The sequence below is a fragment of the Lampris incognitus genome, chromosome 19 (genome assembly GCF_029633865.1).
Source record: "Lampris incognitus isolate fLamInc1 chromosome 19, fLamInc1.hap2, whole genome shotgun sequence".
Classification (NCBI taxonomy): Eukaryota; Metazoa; Chordata; class Actinopteri; order Lampriformes; family Lampridae; genus Lampris; species Lampris incognitus.
Window position 1 is genome coordinate 14,625,197 of NC_079229.1, and position 19,616 is coordinate 14,644,812.

At 44.2% G+C, this 19,616-nt stretch overlaps 1 protein-coding gene across 2 annotated transcripts in view; it reads left to right on the forward strand.

The window, feature by feature from the left end:
* The first annotated feature begins 1,591 nt into the window (after positions 1-1,591).
* Positions 1,592-19,616, forward strand: part of oplah (5-oxoprolinase, ATP-hydrolysing) — a 39,980-nt gene continuing 21,955 nt past the window's right edge. Inside the window, exons 1-20 of one of the 2 annotated variants that reach the window (XM_056299616.1) lie at positions 1,592-1,675; positions 2,324-2,495; positions 2,886-3,077; positions 4,101-4,215; positions 4,427-4,550; positions 5,363-5,558; positions 6,353-6,518; positions 7,523-7,661; positions 8,293-8,360; positions 10,644-10,819; positions 11,452-11,592; positions 12,029-12,141; positions 12,828-12,998; positions 14,056-14,193; positions 14,820-14,958; positions 15,115-15,227; positions 15,368-15,519; positions 17,032-17,192; positions 18,259-18,360; positions 18,510-18,684. In XM_056299616.1, coding sequence (XP_056155591.1) covers positions 2,325-2,495; positions 2,886-3,077; positions 4,101-4,215; positions 4,427-4,550; positions 5,363-5,558; positions 6,353-6,518; positions 7,523-7,661; positions 8,293-8,360; positions 10,644-10,819; positions 11,452-11,592; positions 12,029-12,141; positions 12,828-12,998; positions 14,056-14,193; positions 14,820-14,958; positions 15,115-15,227; positions 15,368-15,519; positions 17,032-17,192; positions 18,259-18,360; positions 18,510-18,684 — 2,752 coding nt within the window. In that variant the 5' untranslated portion in view covers positions 1,592-1,675; position 2,324. The remainder of the gene's footprint in view (positions 1,676-2,323; positions 2,496-2,885; positions 3,078-4,100; positions 4,216-4,426; positions 4,551-5,362; positions 5,559-6,352; positions 6,519-7,522; positions 7,662-8,292; positions 8,361-10,643; positions 10,820-11,451; positions 11,593-12,028; positions 12,142-12,827; positions 12,999-14,055; positions 14,194-14,819; positions 14,959-15,114; positions 15,228-15,367; positions 15,520-17,031; positions 17,193-18,258; positions 18,361-18,509; positions 18,685-19,616) is intronic. The other variant, XM_056299617.1, reaches the window with a different exon arrangement.

Sequence of the window (19,616 nt, forward strand, 5' to 3'; positions counted from 1 at the left end):
ATCCGTCATATACACACTGCGTACTACCACCCCCAGGCCAATGGCGGCGTTGAACGTTTTCACCAGTCACTGAAGAACGGCCTCAGAGCACACATGGCCCAAGGGTGCTCTTTCATGCAGGCCATCCGTCACACTCTGCTGCACTATCGGGCCACACGGCACTCGACCACAGGCGTCTCCCCAGCCTCTCTCATGCTAGGCCGGGAACTGTCCATGCCCCTTGACAGGCTCTGCCCCTCCACACTCCAGGCACCTCCCTCTGGGGTCAGAGCCTCAGTCACTCGTCAGCAGACGCGGATGAAGCAACGGTTTGACCAGTCAAAACGAACCAGGGTGCCAGACATCAATGTGTCAGACTGGGTCAGGGTCCGCAGGCCCCACAGGGACAATAAAATGGCTTCATACTGGTCCTCTCCTCTCCAAGTCACCCGTCAGCTGGGCCCAGCCACTTACCTCCTCAGCGATGGCACTCGGTGGCACTCCAGTCGTCTACGGAAGGTGTCAGCTCCGCCACACACAGCTGGTGACACAACCTTAGCCATTCCCTCAGCATTGGCGAGACGCCCCGGGGCTTCATGCAGCTCCTACACGGGCCCCAGACATTCCTGGGCCTCAGCTTCCCCTGCCTTCTCCCTCCCCACCTCGGCCTGCCCAGCCTCAGGCTGCCCCGCGACCTGTTCGCACGCGTTTACACCCTGGCCACCTAGAGGACTTTGTGTCAACCTTTCATGTTTGAAATCCTGCCGGGGGGGGGGGGGAATGTTAAGTCTGCACACATCGACAGTGCTGCATTTGATTTGGTGCTGTTCCATTGTGCTGGGATCGATTGGTGATGCCTGCGGGCTCTGGGTTGTTTGATCGGGTCTGCCTGTGTTGCTGTGTCAGTCTAAAGAATGCAACGTAGCGGTTGTGTCGAGCGACAGCGCTGTGTCCTGACGTGATTTCTAAATACAATAGTCCCCCTGTGTTCCTCCCTCTTCTTGAAATATGTATTCAAGTCAGATACTAAAATATAGTTGTATATTATTCAAATGTACACTTGAAGTATGTTGAAACTAATAAATCAATTCATAATATTGAAGCGAGTTCGGGAGGCAGTCCGAGACCGCCACGCGAACCAATGTTCTCCACTATGCAAGCGACAACGTTAACCAGTCGACTAAAGGCTCCGACCCGTTAGCCATGGACCAACGTGTCTACTTGTCCATGCACGTTACAATATTATACTAAGTTAACCAACTACTAATATACTAATAATTATAAACCTATACTATACTATAATATTGAATTGCACTAATCCATAGTACTAGCAGACCACTGCTCCTAGCTACACAGATCACAGCTAGGATGGGTTAATTTGCAGTAACTGAATTTCCCCAATGGGATTAATAAGAGGAAACTTAAAACTTAATTAAATTTACCCGATAGTTCATTAATGGAAGGAGATTACACAGGTAAGAAATGTATATTAGTGGTGCAAAAGTGTGCGTTTGAATCCATGTGTTTCTTGCAGGGGGTGGAGTAACGGCTTCGGCAAACTGGAAAACGCCTGGATTTAGGGATTGCGGTTCCTGTTGTGCACTGAGGGAGAGGAAGGAGAGACCGGGGAGGAGGAGGACGATTTACCGACCAGATTATTAGGGATCAACGCACTGCAAACGCAACCGCCGTACATGTAAGTTAAGATGAAGAGTCTTGATTACTGACAGCCAAAAAAACCAAAAACAAAACGTGCTTATTCTCCACATCTTCATGCGAGTGGTAACGCTCAACGTGAGCAAGAAACCCAATGTTACCTCACAAGGCATGAACCACTAAAGACAACCAGCGGTTACGGTTGGGGAATGTGGCAGCAGTTTACTAAAGCTTCGGATTTGTAATACAGCAGCCAAATTTGAGGTCCATTGCATGGGTGAAGGTGAATTCTCGCGGACAACACGATCTCAGTCTTCGTCACTTTGTCGCCGAAATATGTCCCAACTCAGCTGTCACTTCGCTTATTGAGAGCAGTCCCTCCGTAAGAAACTACACGGGAACGTGACTCCTAGCCGGCACGTGACCGTCCGTCAACGTTGAAATGTGGTCGAAATAATGTTGCTGTTTCAACGTTGACAAACACGTTATAACCATAGTTATAAAGTGGTGGTTATAGTAACAACGTTGATTCGCTTTGTTGAAATCGAAAACAAAATTCAACAGTGACTCAAGTTGATCCACGACGTTGATTCACCGGTGAATAAACGCTGAAATTTGCTTCACTAAACAGCTGTTGTACTTATACGTATATATTACACGTTCATTTTCTGCCTTTCTCTGCATTTAGAATGGCAGAGACCCAAGGGAAATTTGGCTTTGCCATCGACCGGGGTGGCACCTTCACAGATGTGTTTGCCAGGTTGCCGGATGGTCGGGAGAGAGTCCTGAAACTTCTGTCCCGAGACCCCCAGAACTACAAAGACGCCCCCACTGAAGGAATCCGCAGAGTCCTTGAGGAGGTGAGGAACGGCAGAAAAATTGTAGACAAAAATCACAGACTGGAGGTGCTGTCTAGATAGAATAGAAAAAGATGGGATTGCATCAAATATTCCTTGTAAAATCAGTTTTGCTAAATGTGTTCATTGTGTGTGCATTTGTTAGCGTGTGCATGTGCATGGATGTCACTTTCTTCCTGTTTGTCTTTTCCACTATATTTATTTGCTGCGTCAGCATGCTTGATTATACATATATATGTATGCATATGCACCAGTGTCTGAATGATGGCGCATGTATACTGATATAAGCATAATGACCCATTCTTGCTTTGTCCCGTGTGTGTGTGTGTGTGTGTGTGTGTGTGTGTGTGTGTGTGTGTGTGTGTGTGTGTGTGTGTGCGTGCGCGTTGCCAGGAAACAGGCAAAGTTTTTCCAAGGGATCAGCCCCTGGACACCTCTCTACTTGGCTGGATCAGAATGGGCACCACAGTGGCCACCAATGCACTGCTGGAGAGGGAAGGAGAGCGGACTGCCCTCCTGGTCACAAAGGGCTTCAAGGATTTACTGCACATTGGCACCCAGGCCAGACCAAAGCTTTTTGATTTGGTTAGTGGTCCCCGTTGTCGAACACTCTCCTTTAACTTGCTTCAAACTCACCAAGTCCTTTTCTGTGGGCTTTATGGATTATTTATATAAAATGTAATGGTAATGATGCATGCATATGTATATGTGATGTGTATGCATGATTGGATGTTGAGATATGATGCAAGGTTGCTTAACTGGCTACCAACTCATGATGCTTGGAAGGTTATGACCTCGCACAATAGACAGGAAACAGGTTTACGCTGTTGTAATTCCTTTGCATGTTTATCTCTACTTATTAGTGCTAATTCTTTATCTTTTCAGTGCTCTGTTGTGATTTGAGAAACTTGTTGACAGAGCAGTTGAGATAATGATTGTCCTACTGGGCTGGATTGGTGCCCACGCTTATCACTGGGCTATTATGTAATAAGTGCAGTCAGACACAGATAATGTTCCGTTTTTTTTTTATTAGAAGTAAAGATAAAATATTACTTTTTAACGTGCAAGTCTTATCTGTTAACAGGATCGATGATTATTTCGTTTTTGTGAGATTATCGTTCAGTTTAGGGGATCTTTGGAAATGTGCACACAGACGCACACTTGTGGATAGATCATTGACTACTTACAGCTAACAGAAAAGGCTATTTAACATTGTTTGCTTTGCATATTTGTGCACCTTATGGAATGAATGCACAGAGGTTAATCCAAAACACGAGCACATGAACGCTAACCCTGACTACATTACTGCTGTCCCATCAGGATTAGGTTGAGATACTGGCCTGACCCCAGATGACAACGGACTGATTCTTCTTTTTTAATCTCGAGAGAGATAATGGATGGTCAGCATTAGTTCATATCCCTATCAAAAGGGGGTTGTCAATATACTATTGCACAAGGGCTGAATTCACCAAGTTGTCTATTTGTCATGGAACTGGTGTTAAATTCACTAGCTTTTGGCTAATGATTGAATAATTGTTCAAACCTGATGTGTGTGTGTGTGTGTGTGTGTGTGTGTGTGTGTGTGTGTGTGTGTGTGTGTGTGTGCAGGAGGTGTCAGTGCCTGAAGTGCTTTATGAAGAAGTAGTTGAAGTGGATGAGCGAGTTGTCCTCAGGCAAGATGGCTGCCGGCTGCCCAGGCAAGATCTGAAACGTATTGTGACAGGTATGAAATGAATGACAGGTCTCCCACGCTGTCTGTAGTCAGGTGATAGAGTGAGAATGCGTAAAATCTTCAGTCATGAACAAAAGCTAGTCACAGGCCGTTTTCCACTGGGCTCGTATGGTCACAGGATATTTTATGTTCTACTCATGCGACGTTTAATTTAAGTGATCCTGTAAAAGCTCTCCCGTGCATGTATGTTGGTGTTCCTCAGGCAGTACAGGAGATACTCTGGAGGTCTGGAGGGAGTTGGATATTGAGCAAGTAGAAAGAGACTTGAGAGGAGTGTTGTCACGTGGCATCACCAGTCTGGCTGTCCTTCTTCTACACTCCTACACGTCAGTACATCCCTGATATCATGTTTTACTGTCTTACTGTCTCTCTTCTTTAGCTGTCTGTCTATCTGTCCATGTGTCTCTCTCGCTCTCTCTTCCTCACACACAGCTTAACTCTGGAAGATCAGGTCTGTAATCCTTCTCTAAGTAGTAATTTATGACACAGTCGGTTACACTCTCACACACGGTGCCCTCTCTTTCTCTGCTTTTTCTTAACTCCATTGCTTTTCGGTTTACATAATTGTATAGCTCCTGCTGTCTTCCTGTCTTTGTTGCTCTCCGTCTCTCTGACTGTATTCCACCAGTCTCAGGGGTGGGGGTTGTGGGTGTAAATGTTTGGGTATCTTGTTTCAGTATCTTGTTTCAGAGTGCCTGTTTCTCATGCAGGGCTGGCCCATGTGGCTTACTTGTGTGAAAGCTTGTAGAAAGCCAGGAAGAAAACTGAAACAGGTGGACGAAATGGCCCATTTTTCCTGCTGTTTAGTTGAAATTCAGTCTTTTCAACTTTGATTTAACAGTTTTTTCAGTTTTGCTGTTCTTTTCACATTTTAAAATGTAGCAGTCATCCCGAAAACATTTTGGCTCTGTGCCATTTCTGACCGACCAATTGTAGCCTCTGGTGAGAGTAGATAGACGGGGCCTTTTAAAGTATAACAAACCCCCCCCCACAGATACACACACAATGCTTTGTGAAAGGCAGCGTTGGAGTTGCATAAGAGCTTTAAGTTTGACTTGCATACCTCCCCTGCCCCACCTCAACTCTCATACGCTCTCTCTCTCTCTCCCTCTTGCTATCTCGACCATACCTGTCTTAGATGGTCAGCCCATGAGAAAGCGGTGGGCTCTCTGGCACGCCGCCTGGGGTTTACCCAGGTATCTCTCTCCAGTGAGGTCATGCCCATGGTGCGGGCAGTGCCACGAGGTTACACGGTCTGTGCCGACGCCTACCTCACACCAAAGATTCATCAGTACTTGAAGGGCTTCACGGCTGGCTTCAAGGGCGGTCTGAAGGTGTGGGCCATCTGCTCTCATGTAGATTATTTTTGTGTGCGTGTGTGTGTGTGTGTGTGTGTGTGTGTGTGTGTGTGTGTGTGTGTGTGTGTGTGTGTGTGTGTGTGTGTGTAGGCCGTATCATTTAATATATCTTTAATAATGCATTTATCGCCCTTAATAACAGATACTCATGCACCTGTGCTTAATTTTTACTTTCTTACTGAATATTGTCAATGACGCTTTGCACTTGTAATATTTAGTAGGCTGTAGTTAGCATACTAAATGGAGGGGGGGGTCTTTTTTCCCAAAAAGTGGGCCTTTTTATTTTGAGCGCAGGATACCTTATGCAAGCTGGCCTTTGACCTACTATGGCTTTACATACTGTATACATACTGAAACATTGGAAAGATCCCTGAATAATGGATATTTCATGCTTAAAGATATAATATGGTATTGACCATAAATGTATTTTGTTCTTAAGGTAACTGCTGATTGGTTTCAATAAATACACTTTAGGTGGGCTTGCATATTGTGTTTTTTGGGGTATATTAAAGGTCCCACCTGACTCCCCGCTTGGGTACACCCGTGGAATATCTCTGCTATATGTATTATTCATTCATGCTTCTCCATTGTAGTATTTCCCAAACAGTGCATTAGCATTCCCAAGGTTTTCCAAACAGTCTCTCGGGTGTTACGGAGGCACATAAGGGTAACAATGCCACAGTAAACCTGCAAATGAAACTGATTGTAGAACTTTATTCAGTGAAATGACCACCTCCCTCCTCTTCTCCTCCTCCTCCTTCCCCCACTAGGATGTGGATGTGCTGTTCATGCAGTCAGATGGGGGTCTGACTCCCATGGAGCAGTTTTGCGGCTCGCGGGCTGTCCTGTCGGGCCCGGCGGGGGGTGTTGTGGGTTATGCGATCACCTCCTACAGCCAGAAGGAGAAGAAACCTGTCATCGGCTTCGACATGGGCGGTAAGCGGGGGGTTGGTTGGTCCTTCTGTCATTTTTTTTTTTTTTGGCAGTGTCATTCATACCTGTTCCAGCCTTCACATAAAGTAGATCTAGTGTATAGCATGACAACACGTGTCAAAAACTACCATTAATGTGTTTCATATTTAGCTAAAGTTTTATTGCTTTGCCACAGCAAACTAGATTTGTTTCTCCAGTGAGGAACCATCCAGGAAGTGAGGGTTGGGGCTTAGTCCAGGGTTCAGTGGCAAGAGCAAGGAAACAATAAGAGAACAATGCACCCTTCATAAGGAGGTGCAATGGGAGGAGGAGAGAAGGTATGTTGGCATTGTTTTTATAGCAGTGGCAGAGATAGGAGGCAGAAGGTGAACATCAAGAACCAGGAGTTTAAGTCTATGGTCCAGCACAGTGGCCCAGTGGTTAACACTGTTGCCTCACAGCAAGAAGGTCCTGGGCTCGAACCCCAGGCTGTCCCAGGTGAGTTCGGTGTGGAGTTTGCATGTTCTCACGGGTTTCCTCCGGGTGATCCGGTTTCCTCCCACCATCAAAAAGACATGCATGTTAGGGTTAGTACTGCTGTTTGTTCCCCTGTGCAAGGCAATGGAAAGAAGAACTGGATTTGGTCCCCGGGTGCTGCAGCTGCCCACTGCTCCTATACAATAGGATGGGTTAAATGCAGAAGACAAATTCATTGTAAGAATACAATGCGTTTTAAGAATACAGTGACATAATAAAGTAGCTTTCTTCTTTTAAATAGAAAGTGAATAGCTCAGGGGAATGAACCAAGGAGGATGAGGGTTGAAGAGTTGACTGCAGTTTGAGTCTAAAGTAGAAAACTAGATACCTGGCTTTCATTACATTGCAATGACAGTGCTGTTACTGATCCAATCATTGTTTCAGATTATATGTCCTGTCTGTGGTCTATTTGCCACAGACAGGAAAAGTACAGCACAAAAGTGAATGCATCTATACTGCCATTTTCTATGTATTGCTCTCCATGTCTCCAGGCACATCCACAGATGTTAGCCGCTACGCAGGCCAGTATGAACATGTGTTCGAGGCCACCACAGCCGGAGTGACGCTGCAAGCTCCTCAGCTTGATATCAACACAGTGGCAGCGGGTGGAGGGTCACGACTCTTCTTCAGGTCAGTCACCTGGAGCATGCTGACAATCTCAGAATTGACACAGCGGGGTTGAGTTTTGATCCAACTTTAGATTTCGCAACAGCACATTTGAAGTGTAAACCAGCTTCCATTAGAAAAACAAAGTAGATAAGAGTTGAAAATTGCATTGAAATGTCAAGTTTTAGCCGCACATACACAATGCTTTTTAACCTAGATAGATTATCTAAAAATTCTCTGCTTTAGTCACATGTGTCATGATAAATGGTTACTTCGATAAGTGTTGAATTTCAGATTGTGGTTGAGCATTTTCTGACTGCCCCCCCCTTTTTGTTTGCCTATCTCTCTCTCTATCTCTCTCTCTATCTCTCGCGCTCTCTGTGTGTGTGTGTGTCTCTCTCTCTCTCTCTCTCTCTCTCTCTCTCTCTCTCTCTCTCTCTCTCTCTCTCTCTCTCTCTCTCTCTCTCTCTCTCTCTCTCTCTCTATCTCTCTCTATCTCTCGCGCTCTCTGTGTCTCTCTCTCTCTCTCTCTCTCTCTCTCTCTCTCTCTCTCTCTCTCTCTCTCTCTCTCTCTCTCTCTCTGTCTCTCTCTCTCTCTCTCTCTCTCTCTCTCTCTCTCTGTCTCTCTCTCTCTCTCTCTCTCTCTGTCTCTCAGGTCAGGGATGTTTGTGGTGGGGCCGGAGTCTGCAGGAGCACACCCTGGACCGGCCTGCTACAGAAAAGGTGACAGAGCTGTTGTGTTTCCCCCTGTAAGCTGTCACTCTAGCCTCCATTTCTGTGTTATCTCCTTCTCCTATGACTGATTTTTTTTAAAACTTTCAGTAAGTCCTGGTACTGATGATAGTTACTTGGCTCGCTCTCATTTCCTCTCTCCTCTTCCTCCTCCTCCTTATTCTCTTTAGCCATCCTATGATTTAGCCTGAAGATTTCCACAATGTGTTTTCATCTTCTCTTTGGAAAAGATGGTTTTCAGATATGCGACGCACTTAATCCACTCTGCATTGTCGGGCTACATTTTATGAACGTTTTGCATATGACGAGGCAGAGCCGGTTGTGATTATTCCCCCGGCCTGGTTCTCTGCCTTATTTTAACAGTTGTGTTTTGTTTGAGGTGAAGGAGGGTGTGGGTTTGGCCTGAGTCCAGGCTCAGCATAACTCCGGTTCCCCACACAGTCCTCATGGGGAGCTGTAATGTGTGCTGCTGAAAAATGAAGTACTGAACTCATTGACTTCTGAATAGGGGCACAGTCTGGGAGAGTTTGGTATAAATCAGTCGTATTTTCACTGACAGTTCACTTGTCTTTTGCCTGTCCTTCGCTCAGATGTTTAGCGCTGGACTTAAATTCATTGTCTGTGCAGGGAGAGAAGAAATATTCTGGCATAGGTTAATTAATATGCCATCTTTTTAAAATGATGGGTACGAACTCTTTAGTCAGTATTTTCTTATTGGGAGTCTCATCTCTTACAAACTTCTTTTCTTACTTACGAACTTCTCAAAATGAAGCAGTAGCATTATGTAAATCAGGCTCAGCACAATTTATTTGGTTTATTTATAAGAGACTTAATTTCAAATTGTCATTTATTGAAATAAGCATGTTTGCCAACACTATCTATCTATCTGTCTGATAGTGGGATACATCAACATTAGTTGACATATAGTAAGCTATTGGTGTGCCTAAAGTAAACCGTGGAGGACAACAGTAAAACTTTGAAATGCCAGCGTAATTCCCTACAATTTGTTTAAATGAATGAAATTGTTTCTTGGTGACAATTATGTGAAGGGTTGTCTTGAAGTTAAGACACGTGTAGAGGACAAATTTGGGAACTTTTATTTCAAGAATGCCATTTATTCATACATTTTTTTCTTCATAACAAAAATAACAAAAAAATTAGGAAATATATATGAAGGTTTTTCTTTTTTTGAGGATCTCATCTTTTCATAACTTTTTTCTTGAGAATACTACTACTACTACTTTTAGCTGCTCCCGTTAGGGGTTGCTACAGCGGATCATCTGTTTCCATTTCTTCCTGTCTTCTGCATCTTCCTCTGTCACGCCAGCCACCTGCATGTCCTCCCTCATCACATCCATAAACCTCTCCTTTGGCCTTCTTCTTTTCCTCTTCCCTGGCAGCTCCATATTCAGCATCCTTCTCCCAATATACCCAGCATCTCTCCTCCACATATGTCCAAACCATCTCATCTTGTCTCTCTTGCTTTGTCTCCAAACCGTCCAACCTGAGCTGTCCCTCTAATATACTCGTTCCTAATCCTATCCTTCTTCGTCGCCCCCAATGAAAATCTTAGCATCTTCAACTCTGTCACCTCCAGCTCCGCCTCCTTGTCTTTTTGTCAGTGCCACTGTCTCAAAACCATACAACATAGCTGGTCTCACAACCATCTTGTAAACCTTCCCTTTAACTCTTGCTGGTACCCTTCTGTCGCAAATCACTCCTGACACTCTTCTCCACCCACTCCCCCCCACCTTCGTCACCTCTACTCCTTGCATCCTCATCATTCCACTGCCCTCCCTCTCATTCACACGTATGTATTCCTTCTTTTCTTTTTTTAAACTTTTTTCTTGAGAATAACATTATGAAAAAATGGCACTTGAGAATATTTTTTTTCTTGAGACAATTTAGTGAATTTGGCCCCAGTAATTGGATACAGACCTGCCTTTAAGAGAAATCAGTAAAATCTCAGAAATTAGAAATCAATTCTAATGCTGTAATAGTTTAACTAAGGAAGCTCTAACCAGGATAATATGGTGTTGTGGCACCAGTTGAAATTCTGTTTGAAAGCATTGTGTAGTAACTGGATGCATGTGAGTGACCTTTGATTGAGGCAGGAATAGAGGGAGTTACTCCATCTTGACATGGAAGGAATTAAATCCTTGATGCATTTTTCCAACTTGCTAAAAGAAGCAGTTGCATGAATTATAGCATCTTACACGAGAGCATTTTAAAATGGAAAACAATAAATGATGGTTTACCTGTGGGTTGGTTCAGGTGGCCCTCTGACAGTGACAGATGCTAATTTAGCCCTTGGACGCCTTCTCCCTTCCTTCTTCCCACGGATCTTCGGTCCTGGAGAGAACGAGCCGCTGTCGTTGGAAGAGACCATGAAGCACTTCCAGCATCTCACCCAGGAGATCAACCACTTCCTGTCCTCCAACCAATCACAGGTGGCAATATTGTTTCCTAATCTCAAAGTCAGACCAAATCAGTAATCAGGTTGAATTTTTCATGCCATAAAACCTCAAACAAAACCATGAGCAACAATTATTTTTATTTGTAAATTACTAATAATGTGTATTTTTTATACCTTTTATCCATTACTGTTCATTATTGTCTCAAAAACAGTGAGGGCACTGTCTAGTCCTTCTTAATATTCATGAGCTGACTTTAGAGCATCAAGTACAAGCAAGGGTTGGAGTGGGTGGGGCGTCACACGTTGATGGTTGGATCTGATGACATCGTGAGTGACAGAAAAAATGATTGGTTGAGAGAAGCTGAACTAGGGGGCGTGCCTTTAAAAAGAGAACAACAGAAAAACTGGTTTTTACCATTTGTATTTTTTTAACAGTCGAAAGAGACGGTACAAAACGTGTGATGATTAAAATGATAAGTGATGCTAGCTAATATTAGTGTTTCAATTTCAGTCCAACTTTAAATTTAAGTTTGTTATTTAAAATACTTTAAAAATTTGTAATTTGTCTAATAATTGTGTCAGGGGTTTGCAGTGGTATGTTTGACATAACTAAGTGCTATAAGTTGTCTGAAGAAATAACCGCTCAGTCATTAATTTGTTTTTCAGGCTAACAACAACAGGGCAGACCACTCCCAGAACAGCCCAGCTTCAGGCGGTACGTCGGCGATGAGCTTGGAGGAGGTTGCAATGGGATTCATTCGTGTTGCAAATGAGGCAATGTGCCGGCCGATCAGAGCTCTCACGCAGGTAGTCTGGGTGTTTAGGTGCCGAGTGCATGTAGATTTGTGCAAGTGAAGCAGATTAAAATTCCAGAAATTTTAATCTCAGTAATGGAGCAGAAAAGCTATAGGAAAAACTCCATTTCTCCAATATTAGTAATGTTTCCATCTAACTTATGAATAAATTTCAAGCAACAAATTAAATGTGCAAAAAAAAAATATCACAGCGCATTTCCATCACATCTATTTCAGTATAAAAGAATAAAATCCTGAACGTAAGCCTACTTGTCCAATGTCTTATATGTCCATACTTAAAACTTACACATGAATATAGGGGATTTTGTTTGAAATTAGCAATTTCCATCAAGCCTTGTCTTTATTTATAGAAATGCAGCTAATCTGTCTCTACCTCTCCTCCTCCCTTTTGTCCTCCCTTTCCCCCCTTGTCCCTCCCCTCCCCACAGGCCAAGGGCCACGATACCTCTCAACATGTGCTGGCCTGTTTCGGAGGAGCAGGTGGGCAGCATGCTTGTGCTATTGCCCGTGCCCTAGGGATGAAGAATGTCTTCATACATAAGTAAGGACCCTGGCGAGTGAGCGAGCATAGGCCGGTATCAGTCCCCTGTGGTTCAGTGTTTTGATAGCCGGCCAGAGAGCTCTGTTCCACATTCATGAGATTAGATTAGATTAGATTAGATTAGATTAGATTAGATTAGATTAGATTAGATTAGATTAGATTAGATTAGATTAGGGGAATGTGAGTGTTCTCTGTAGGGAAAGTGAATCACAAAAGTAATATTAACCACTTGCATGCATGTGTGCATATGTGCTATTGGGATAATCACTGTGTGTGTTGCTCTGTGTATGGGTTTACATTTGTGCAACAATGTCGACTATGTGTTGGGAGGAATTGCTTTTGCATATGCACATGTTTATGTCTAACCATGCATGCAATGATAATAACAAGTAAACTTTATTTATAGTGCACCTTTTCAAAGAATAAAATTGCCACACAAAATAAGAAAATGCTTTTTGTTAGTATTTGTGTGTTTATCTATTAGTGTGTCTGTTTTGGAAATTTGCTCATGTTTTATTGCTTTAGCTGTATTGCTTGTTTTATCTTTGTGAAGGACTTTGGAACTGTAGTTGAAAAATGCATAAATTCAGGTTTAATGACAACTTATTTGCTTGGATACCTATGAATGTAATTTAGTATGTAAGCAAGTACATCTCCTTCTACATGTTCACTATTGTGTGTTCCAGGTACAGCGGCGTGCTGTCAGCCTATGGCCTGGCTCTGGCTGACGTGGTAGAGGAGATGCAGGAGCCGTGCTCCCTGCAGTACGACCAGCGCTCCTTCAGCGAGCTGGACCGCAGGGTGGACCTGCTGACACAACGCTGCTGTGAAACACTCCATGCACGTGGCTTCAGCAGGTCAGCACCAGAACAGTAGACAGATAGAGCTAACACACAAAAGCACACTTAATTCACATATACACACTGGTGTGGAGCCCCCTCAGAGAGCTCAAGTTAAGGCTGGCAGCCATACCAACATGTACCCTGGCTCTGCCAAATGATGGAAGCTAAGAAGGTCTGGGCTTGGCTAGTACTTGGATGGGAGACTTACCGGGAAAACCGGGTTGCTGCTGGAAGTGGTGTTGGTGGGCCAGTAAGGGGCAGTCTTCCCTCTGGTCTTAATAAAAAAGCCCAGCAAATATCCAGTGCCCCAGTGAAGTGATGGGGACACTGTGCTGTAGGAGATGCTGTCCTTCAGATTCAGATGAGACGTTAAACCGAGGTCCTGACTCACTGTGGTCATTAAAGATCCCATGGCACTTATCGCCAAGAGTAGAGGGTTCCCCGGTGTCCTGGCAAAATTCCCAACCTGGCTCTCTCCATCTGGCCACCTAATCATCCCCCCATGTAACTGGCTCAATGATTCCTCCCTCTCCACCTCAAGCTGATGTGGGGTGAGTGTTCTGGCACAAAATGGCTGCTGTGCATCACCCAGGTGGGTGCTACACATTGGCAATGGTTGAAGTGAGTTACCCCCTTCAACATGAAACACTTTGGGTGTCTAATCACTATATAAATGTAATGATTATTATTATTATTATTATTGTTGTTATTAACATTAAGTGGGGTTCCACACAAAAACCTGTTTAGTGCTTGGGTTATGTTACCAAAGCGATTGTATGGGTATACAGTAAAATCCAATTGCTTTCATAGACTTGGTATCTGCAGTCACAATAAACTCATATGAGTTTGTGTGTATGGCCAAATATTTTTGTTCCCCACAAATAAATCTCATGTTGAAAATATTGACAAGTCAACGTGATTCTGTTAAGAAAACTTGGTTTTTTTTTTATGCCAGTGCAGATTAAAGTTGTACAACATATTCTTTGCCTTGGTCCCGCAAGCAAAAGTCTTTATATGTCAATTGCTTTAGAATAAACATGTTAATAAAGCACCTTTACATTCCTCTGGTCAGCGGTCAGATCACCACCGAGGTTTTCCTCCATTTGCGTTACGAGGGCACTGACTGCGCCCTCATGGTGACCGCTGCAGATTACCCCAGCAACGTCCAGTCCTGTCGATCCGGCGACTTCCGCAGTGCCTTCACCAAACGGTGAGTTCATTTGTGGGTTTATTGTTGCAGTAGTAGTAGTAGTACTTATCTATTTCACTCCCCACACCATTCTCACCCTTATTGCTCACAATCTCTCACGTTCATTCCTCTCTGCCCCCCCGTTTTTCTTCACAATTGTATCCGGCCAATTACCCCACTCTTCCGAGCCATTCTGGTCGCTACTCCACCCCCTCTACCAATCCAGAGAGGGCTGCAGACTACCACATGCCTCCTCCAATACATGTGGAGTTGCCAGCCGCTTCTTTTCACCTGACAGTGAGGAGTTTCACCAGGGGGACGTAGTGTGTGGGAGAATCACACTACTCCCCCCCAGTTCCCCCTCCCCCCACTAACAGATGCCCCGAACGACCAGAGGAGGCACTAGTGCAGTGACCAGAACACATACCCACGTCTGGCTTCACCTGCAGACACGTGTCTGTAGGGACGCCTGACCAAGCCGGAGGGATTCAAACCGGCGATCCCCTTGTTGGTAGGCAACGGAATAGACCCCTACGCCACCCGGACGTCCCTATTCCTCTCTGTTTTAACTAATTTTTCATATTGTTACTCTCTCTCTGTCTCTCTCCCCATCTCTCCTTCGCTCTCTTTCTCTTTTATCATTCTAGCTATCTGAAAGAATTTGGCTTCACCATCCCAGACAGACCTATCGTGGTAGATGACATCAGAGTTAGAGGTTCTGGTAAATCTGGCATCAAATCAGTCTATGAAACTAAAAAGGGACATGGACAGGCCAAGCCCATCGTGGTACATGGACTACATGCACACACACACACACACACACACACACACACACACACACACACTTATACACATATACATATACACACAGACACATACTACACATGCATACACATATAAAATGATGGTTATCTTGCATGACGTCTTTGTTTACCCTTATAGGTGACCAAGTGTTACTTTGAGGATGGTTACCTTGACACCAGTGTGTATCTATGGGAGGAGTTGCCATGTGGTTACAGTTTACAAGGGCCAGCCATCATCATTGACAAGAACAGGTTGACCATTTCCCAGTTACTGGCATACACGCAACATATCTCCATACCTCTTCATGTTACAGAACAAATAAATATGCTCCTGAAATTTCATCGCTCATCTTTTTTTTTCTTTTTTTTTTCCCTTCTGTTTTCTTTCACAGCACCATCCTGGTGGAGCCGTGCTGTGAGGCCCACCTGACAGAGGGGGGCGATGTTTGCATGACTGTAGGCTCTGACCCCCACTGTGCCCTGGGCACTGAACTCAACACTGTCCAGCTCTCAATCTTCTCACATCGATTCATGAGCATAGCAGGTCAGCTGCTGTATGAGAGGAATGGAAAGAGAGGAGGAGAAGGGAGGAGTGAGCCAGGGGGAGGGAATATGGGAAGGGACGGGAGGAATTTGTACTGAGCGACTACCTGAAATTTCTATTAATTTTTGGTGTTTGAAAACTAATTGTTCAGGATTGCCTTTATTAAAAAAAATTACGCCTAGGGCATCCGGGTAGCGTGGCGGTCTATTCCGTTGCCTACCAACAGGAGGATTGTCAGTTCAAATCCCCGTGTTACCTCTGGCTTGGTCGGGCATCCCTACAGTCACAATTGGCCATGTCTTTGGGTGTGAAGCCAGATGTGGGTATGTGTCCTGGTCACTGCACTAGCGCCTCCTCTGGTCGGTCGGGGCGCCTGTTTGGGGGGGGAGGGGGAACTGGGGGGAATAGTGTGATCCTCCCACGCGCTACACATCCCCCTGGCGAAACTCCTCACTGTCAGGTGAAAAGAAGCGGCTGGTGACTCCACATGTATCGTAGGAGACATGTGATAGTCTGCAGCACCCCCCCCCCCCCCCAGATTGGCAGAGGAGGTGGAGCAGCGACTGGGACAGCTTGGAAGAGGGGTAATTGGCCAGGTACATTTGGGGAGAAAGGGGGGGGGTCCACAAAAAAAAGATAATCCATGGGTGTGTAATGACAAATTTGTACGTACAAACGGTTGATGAATGAGGCCCATTGAAACGCGGTTATCGTTTTTGTTTTTGGTTTGTTTTTTTTTTTTTGTGAGCTTGGTGATAAGGAATAAACACTATTGACTGCGGAGTACAGGAATACACATAATCACTTCTAGCATGCAGGAAATTGTCGTTTCAAAAGCGAGACACACAGCAAAGTTCAGCGTTGCAATAACGACCATGACCATTAACCATTGCACACAGTGATGCTTTCAAATTTTCACAATACTGCATGAGTTAGCAGATGTGTTATGGCTGAGTGAGAGATGACAGGGAGAGAGATATGGTCACAAAAAGTTTGGTATGTATAAAACCATTCATAATGGTTACAAATATTGGCTAAAACTGATGTTACTTTAATGGTATTTGGAACTTTAGATGTCATTTTAAGTTGAACGGTGCATTTTTTTTTAAAACAGGTCCACTGGTTATAGGCAAAATGAATGCAAACAAAACTGAAATTGAAATTGTTTATTTCCAAGTCCGAACCGAAATGAGACCAAACAAGGAGGAAAAAAGTTGAATCACTCAGCATTAACAGGAAGGAGGATGTAACTGAACGTTTTTGAAAGATGTGAGAGGTGGATAGAGGGAAGGGAATGAACGGTAAGATAGAGGAAACAGAATAATGAGGATCCATTAGAATGTAGAGAAAGCAGTGTTCTTATCAAACGCTAGAAAATGCTGAGGACCATCTAGTTGTTACGAACCTAATTAAGCTAATATTTTAACATCAACCTCAGTGCAAGTGTGACACCATTGTGTAATTACAAACTTTAGCATGCACAACTCTGTGCCATCTGTTGCCCATATGCAGAACAGATGGGCCGGGTTCTCCAGAGAACTTCCATCTCCACCAACATCAAGGAGCGTCTGGACTTCTCTTGTGCCGTGTTTGGACCAGACGGCGGACTGGTGTCCAACGCTCCACATATCCCCGTCCACCTTGGGGCCATGCAGGAGACTGTCCAATACCAGGTAAGAGTGTGTGTGTGTGTGCGTGCGTGCGTGCGTGCGTGCGTGCGCGCGCGCATGTGCACACTATTTGTGAAGACAGACTCTAAAATGCAAGTGCCAGAAAAAACCCCCACAGAAAGTAGAAACGGTTCATCTGGACACAACGTCTATTGAGAGATACATTTCATCACTCATCTAAGTGACCTCTTCAGTCTCAACTGACTGCAGGTATCCCCACCCTTATAAACAATACAGTGGCATAATGACCGAAAACAACGATCTGTTTCATAAGCAAATTGCCGTGACCACTGAAGTAGGGAGGAACGCTGGTTTGAATGGGGAGTCAACGAGGCCATCTTTGTTAAAAGGGAACAACCATCCCTGAACCGGGGGGGGGGGGCTAAGAGTACATCGGTCAGCATCTTACAATGCTGTTATTGCAAACATTCCCAAATCCTCTGTGAATAGTACACATGGCCATCGAAACTGTAGTTAATGGTCATTCCCATATTTACATATGAAACTGATCGTTGCTTTCAGTCGTTGTGCCATTGTATTGCTTATAAGGGTGGGGATACCTGCAGTTAGTTGAGACTGAAGAGGTCACTTAGATGAGTGATGAAACATTTCTGCCAATAAACGTTGTGTCCAGATGAACTGATTCAACTTTCTTTGACCTTTAACTAGAGTTAATGGCCAGTTTAGACTGAAGATGTCACTTAGTTGAGTGATGAAACGTATCTGTCAATAAACATTATATCCAAATGAATGGTAAATGGACTGATTTTATATAGCGCTTTTCTAGTCTACTGACCACTCAGGGTGCTTTATAGTGTATGTCTCACATTCACCCATTCACACACATTCATACACTGATGTCGGAGGCTGCCATGCAAGGTGCCAACCTGCTCATCAGGAGCCATTAAGGGTTCAGTGTCTTGCTCAAGGACACTTGGACACACTCTCTGCAGGAGCCGGGGATCAAACCAGTGACCTTCTGATTACTAGATGACCCGTTCTACCTCTTTGATTTTTTGCTTCTTAACCCGAGTCCCTTGGCCTCTCCCTTCCTTCTCTTTGGGTACAGATGAGATCACTTGGTAATAATCTGAAAGAAGGAGATGTAATTCTGAGTAACCATCCGTGTGCTGGGGGCAGCCACCTTCCCGACCTCACAGTCATCACACCGGTGAGTTTATCTCTCTGACACATTTTTCTGTCTACAAGCAGGCTTCACACTTTATTTGTACAAAGCTTTTACTACATAAGTATGCACTCTGTTTTTTCATTCTCTTCGCCCATTTTCTCTCTTCTTTTTTTTAACCCATTCCTCTCCAGGTGTTCAGAAAAGGCGTAAGTGGTCCAGTGTTCTTTGTGGCCAGTAGGGGACACCATGCGGACATCGGGGGTATCACGCCGGGCTCCATGCCCCCCCACTCCACCTCCCTTCAGCAGGAGGGGGCTGTCTTCACTTCCTTCAAACTGGTCACTGGTGGAGTCTTCCAGGAAGAGGGTAAGAAACAGAGAGGAAGCAAAGAGAAGAGAGGGAAACAGCAAAAACAAAAACTTAGCACTGTTGCCTCACAGCAAGAAGATCCTGGCTTTCTGTGTGGAGTTTGCATGTTCTCCCCATGTCTGCATGGGTTTCCTCCGGGTGCTCTGGTTTCCTCCCACCATCAAAAAGGCATGCATGTTAGGGTTAATACTCCTGTCTGTGCCCCTGAGCAAGGCAATGGAAGGAGGAACTGGAGTTGATCCCTGGGCGCTGCAGCTGCCCACTGCTCCGATACAATAGGATGGGTTAAATGCAGAGAACACATTCATTGTAAGAATACAATGTCAAATAAAGCAGCTTTCATTCAGCAAAAACAGAAAGGATGACGCCTTAGAATGAGAGGAGTGAATATGAGTAAGACAGGAGTGAATATGAATAAGACAGGAGGAAGGAAATGGGAGAGAAAATGAAAAAAACAGACATAGATAAAAAGTAAAGACAATGCTGGCAGTAGGCCAGTGTTTAGAGGTCACTGACAACCAACACAGGTTACTTGTGTTGAATTTTCCCTCTCACTTGGTTTAGGTGTAGTCTAGGATTGTCCTTCTTTGTAGGTAAACTGTAACCTTTAAAGAGTTCAGTCAAAATTGGGCAATAAATTAATGTTATTATTTATCGTCTCAATGGTATTGAATCAAGATGAAATTCTGATATTGTCATATTGTGATGCACAATTTTGTTGTTTAAATTAATGATAAAGAGAATCTATTATGATTTTCATGGAATTGGTTCACAAATATCTGAGGGAGTATTGTTTGACATTATATTACCAAACAGTTCAGTGTGATACACTTCAGGTGGATTCTTGAATATGGTGTTTTTGCATATGAATGCATTTATTGTGATATATAGTCAAATTGATGTTTTTCAAAAGTTTCTATGACCATCGT